Source organism: Penaeus monodon, chromosome 41 (assembly GCF_015228065.2).
Source record: "Penaeus monodon isolate SGIC_2016 chromosome 41, NSTDA_Pmon_1, whole genome shotgun sequence".
In the NCBI taxonomy this organism is placed as follows: domain Eukaryota; kingdom Metazoa; phylum Arthropoda; class Malacostraca; order Decapoda; family Penaeidae; genus Penaeus; species Penaeus monodon.
The window spans coordinates 22,843,262-22,848,261 of NC_051426.1; the positions used below are offsets into that span (position 1 = coordinate 22,843,262).

The 5,000-nt window shown below is 47.2% G+C and overlaps 1 protein-coding gene across 1 annotated transcript in view; it reads left to right on the top strand.

The window, feature by feature from the left end:
• The window catches only part of LOC119598501 (protein LMBR1L-like), a gene marked incomplete in the record, with an annotated part of 87,164 nt that overhangs the window by 57,803 nt on the left and 24,361 nt on the right, over window positions 1–5,000 (top strand). The window contains 2 exon segments of the mRNA XM_037948130.1: window positions 3,071–3,210; window positions 4,007–4,110. Of these exon segments, the coding sequence (XP_037804058.1) occupies window positions 3,071–3,210; window positions 4,007–4,110 (244 nt within the window).

Here is a 5,000-nt window from a genome sequence, read left to right on the forward strand (position 1 = left end):
AGAGAGAAGAACAGGGATGGAAAAAAAGGGGGAAAATTGGGTGTGCGTGCATGTGTGCATACGTGCGTGCGTGAGACGAGGAGAGGAGTGGAATGAAACAGCACAAACGGCGGAGGGAATCAGAGACAGAGGCATTTGAACTTTCTGAATGTGTGTGTGTGTGTGTGTGTGTGTGTGTGTGTGTGTGTGTGTGTGTGTGTGTGTGTGTGTGTGTGTGTGTGTGTGTGTGTGTGTGTGTGTGTGTGTGTGTGTGTGTGTGTGTGAGAGGGAGGAGGAAAGGGAAGCTGAGGACGTGTGTTTTGTTTATGTGCATCTGCGTGTTATTGTCTTCCTGCTTAAGAGTATCAAGGGGAAGCTGTTTGTAAAAAGAAAAAAAATGATCTGTGAAAGAAAGAACAGGGAATGGAGAGAGAGAAGGAGAAGGAGAAGGAGAAGGAGAAGGAGAAGGAGAAGGAGAAGGAGAAGGAGAAGGAGAAGGAGAAGGAGAAGAAGAAGAAGAAGAAGAAGAAGAAGAAGAAGAAGAAGAAGAAGAAGAAGAAAGAGCGCTAAGAAGGCGGAAGAGACAGAGATTAGTCATGAAAGAAAAGACGCATTGGAGATGAGAGAGAGACAAATGGATAAAAAGATGATATTGCAAAGAAGAGAAAGCAGGAAGTGAACACAAAGACTTCTTTCTTTATTTTTTTTTACACTCTCGTTGTCACTCTCCTCACTTCTCTTGTGCCGTTTTCACAGTGCCTTCTTGTTTCTCTTCCTCTGTCCATCCCTTCTCTGTCTATCTGTTTGCTTTTATTGGTAATCTCTCTCTCTCTCTCTCCTCTCTCTCTCTCTCTCTCTCTCTCTCTCTCTCTCTCTCTCTCTCTCTCTCTCTCTCTCTCTCTCTCTCTCTCTCTCTCTCTCTCTCTCTCTCTCTCTCTCTCTTCTCTCTCTCTCTCTCTATTTCTCCCTCTCCCTCCCTCTCTCTCTCTTCCTCTCCTCTCCTTTCTTCTCCCTCTCCCCTATTCCCTCTCTCCTCTCGCATGCCTTTTCTCCGTGTAGCTGTGTTGTGGCCTACCTCATTCCCTCTTCCGGTCTTTCATATATCTTTCTTGATCTTTCTTATGCAGATGTTATTGGTGTTAAAACTTCCGCTTTTGTGAGATGTTGCCTGCGTGTAATGCCGTGTGTGTGTGTGTGTGTGTGTGTGTGTGTGTGTGTGTGTGTGTGTGTGTGTGTGTGTGTGTGTGTGTGTGTGTGTGTGTGTGTGTGTGTGTGTGTGTGTGTGTGTGTGTGTGTGTGTGTGTGTGTGTGTGTGTGTGTGTGTGTGTGTGTGTGTGTGTGTGTGTATGATTGTTGGTATGTATGTATATTTATATGTGCGGATGTCGGCGTCATGTGTGAACGAATGCAGGAAACGGATATTTTGCATTTACATTTCTAATTATTTGTTTTACAAGCTTTGTTTTCCCACAAGCCAAGCTGAAGGAGCCGGCTTCTGTGTGTGTGTGCGCGTGCGCGTGCGCGTGCGTGTGCGTGTGCGTGTGCACGTGCATGTGCATGTGCATGTGCATGTGCATGTGCATGTGCATGTGCGTGTGCGTGTGCGTGTGCGTGTGCGTGTGCGTGTGCGTGTGCGTGTGTGTGTGTGTGTGTGTGTGTGTGTGTGTGTGTGTGTGTGTGTGTGTGTGTGTGTGTGTGTGTGTGTGTGTGTGTGTGTGTGTGTGTATGTATGTATGTATGTATGTATACGTCCTCTTTTACACCGTCTTTTAATTTAGTCTCTTCTCCTACCTCTCTTCCACTCTCTGTGCATGAAAAGGCCATGCAGAGCTTCTCATGGGGTCTCGATATTTAGAGCCTGAGAAAGTCGTGGGGCGCGAGTGGCGTGTCCCTTTTGACCTGGCCGGAGGGGCAGGTGCCAAGACGCTCTCACGGGACTGTCTGGCGTCTGACGTTTGCCTCTGGAAGGAGCGGGATTACGTCAGTCTCCCTTACGTCCGCCCGTCTCGCTCAGTCGCGGGTTTAACGTCGTTTTGTGTCGGTTTTGCGACGAGATGGGCGCGTGTGTATTGTGGCGGGATTTTTGATTTGGTTGATGGGCGGGTTGGTGGATATTTTTTTATAGATAGAATGATTAGATGGATAGAACGAGTTTTTTTAAAATTAAAGATTGATTGAAGGTGATAGAGCGATTAGTGTCTATTTTTGGCGTGATTTTAGCTTGATTCCCCCCCCCCCCTCCCCAGCTAGAATAGCTAGAATAGATTTTTGAGAATCACAGCGATTGATGTGTGTTTGGGCGTTATTTTATAGTTAAGAGATGATTACACTGAAATAGATAAATTTCAGAATCACTGCGATTAATACGTGTTTAGGTATGATTTCATATGTGATAGATGGGCAGATAGATGAACTTTTATTTTCAGATAAATTGATGGAAGTAAACAAATTTCAGAATCACAGCAAATGATAAGTGTTATGGTACCAATAGATGGGCAAATAGATACATATTTCCTGATATATCGTGAAATAGATGTAAAAATCACATCGATTGTGGGAAATGTCTCCATTGATGTGGTTTTGCCTCCGCCTTCAACCCTTATATCGTTGTATTGTTAGTGATAAAAACACGCTTCTAGTGTTATCTACGAACCTTTTTTTTCTTCTGTACTTGATAGCAAGAGGACGTTCACACCGCTAGTCGCCCCGGCCAACCTCAGCGATTTCCGGACGCGTAGTGTACTGTACCTTCTGTTTCTTGCTGTTTCTGCTGTGGCTCCTTTCTTGCCGGTTGGGGGGGGGGGGGTTCGCACCGTTTGTTGTGCATTTATGGCTGTTTATGCTTTGTTTATTATCTTTCATGTTTTATTTCTTTCCACGATGGTTTTGGGCTATTTTGATCTTGTGATATAGTGATGCTGTGTTTTATGGTATGTTGATGCTGTGTTTATGATCTTTTATGCTGTATTTCTTTCCGTCATCGTTTTTTGTTCCCTTTTGTGGGTTTTATTTTCCCCCTTTTATATGGATCTGCACGTGATGAAGCGTCCTCGGGCAAGATCTTCATATTTGGCTCTTCATTTTTTTGCAGATTATGGCTATGCACGTTCAGCCTGTCGGTGTCCTTGGGCGCGGTCCTGCTGCTCCCCATCAGCATCCTCAGCAACGAAGTCCTCACTCTTTACAGGGACTCGCTCTACGTGCAGTGGCTCAACCTGTCTCTTATTCAGGGTGAGTGGTTAGCGGACGGGGGAGGGAGGGAGGGAGGGAGGGAGGGAGGGTGGGTGGTGGTGGGTGGGAGGGAGGGAGGGAGGGAGGGAGGGAGGGAGGGAGGGTGGGTGGGTCAGAGGGAGGGTGGGTGGGTCAAGGGTAAGGATGGGAGTGGGGGTAAGTGGGAGGGGGTGAGATGAAAGGAAGGTATGTGGGTGAGAGGGAAGGAGGGAGGGTGGGTGAGAGGGAAGGAAGGTATGTGGGTGAGAGGGAAGGAGGGAGGGTGGGTGAGAGGGAAGGAGGGTGAGAGAGAGGGAAGGAGGGTGGGAGAGAGGGAAGGGGGGGAGGGGGGGTGAGAGGGGGGGAGGGAAGGGGGGGGTTTCAGGGGAAAAGAAAAAAGAGGGGGGAATTTGTTTTTTGGAGGTAAGAATGGTTTAGAGGAAAAGGGGAGAGTTGGTAAAGTTGAGGAGAGCAGGGATGGACGAGGAAGGAGGGAGGAAGTAGGAAAAAAAAAAAGATTCGGAAGGGGAGGATGGGGAAAAAAAAGGGGGGGGAAGGAGATGCGGGAGGGGGAAGGGGGGGAAAGGTAGGAGTAGCTGTTTTTTTCAACTTTTTAATTTAATTGGTATTATTTGGTGGCAGTGTAAAAGTCTCACACACTGAAACTGACCCCAAAATTTTTACTTTATTAAGATCAAAACCTTTTCCAAAAAAATGAAGAATAAACTTGTAGTGAAATAACTCCGTGAAATATACCATACACTCTCAAATGGTTTTAAAAAGGAAATTGAAAACGAACTAATTAGTAAATTTGCAGGACTGTGGAACATCATCTTTTTGTTCTCCAACTTGTCCCTGTTTGTGGGATTGCCCTTCGCCTACCTCTTCACCGAATCAGAGGGCTTCCCAGGCTCAAAGAAGGTGAGGCGCCCAGTGCCGTGTGGAGGCTGCGGTGTGAACACATTTTGTGTTTGTCGATGTTTGTTGGTCTGTCGGTCGGTCGGTTTGTTCATCTGTGTGTCTGTGTGGGTTTTACTCTTTCTCTCTCTCTTTCTCTCTCTCTTTCTCTCTCTCTTTCTCTCTTCTCTTTTTTCCTCTTCTCTCTCTCTCTTTTCTTCTCTCTCCTCTCTCTCCTCCCCCTTTTCTCTCTCTCTTCTCTCTCTCTCTCTTTTTCTCTCTCCTTTTTTCTCTCTCTCTCTTTTCTCTCTCCTTCTCTCTCTCTCTTTTTTTTCTCCTCTTTTTCTCTTTTTTTTTTTTCTTTCTCTCTCTTTTCCCCCCCCCCCCCCCCCCCCCCCCCCCCCCCCCCCCCCCCCCCCCCCCCCCCCCCCCCCCCCCCCCCCCCCCCCCCCCCCCCCCCCCCCCCCCCCCCCCCCCCTTTTTCTCTCTTCTCTTTTCTCTTTTTTCTTTCCCCTTTCTCTCTCTCTTTTTCTCTCCTCCTTCTCTCGTCCTTTCTCTCTCCACTTCTTTCTCTCTCTTTCTCTCTCTTCTTTCCTCTCTCTTTCTCCCTTCTTTTCTTTTCCTCTCTCGCCTCTCTTTTTCTCTCTTTCTTTTTTCCTCTTTCCCCTCTCTTTTCTCTCTCTCTTTCTCTCTCCTCTTTCTCTCTCTCTCGTTCTCTTTCCTCTCTCTCTCCCCTCTCCTCGTCTCTCTCTCTCTCTCTCCTCCTCCTTCTCTTCTCTTCCCCTCTCTCTCTCTCTCTCTCTTTTTCTTTCTCTTCTCCTTTCTTTCTCTTCTCTTTCTTTTCTTTCTCCCTCTCCCCTCTTCTCTCTCCTCTCTGTCTCTCTCTCTCTCTCTCTCTCTCTTCTCTCTTCTCT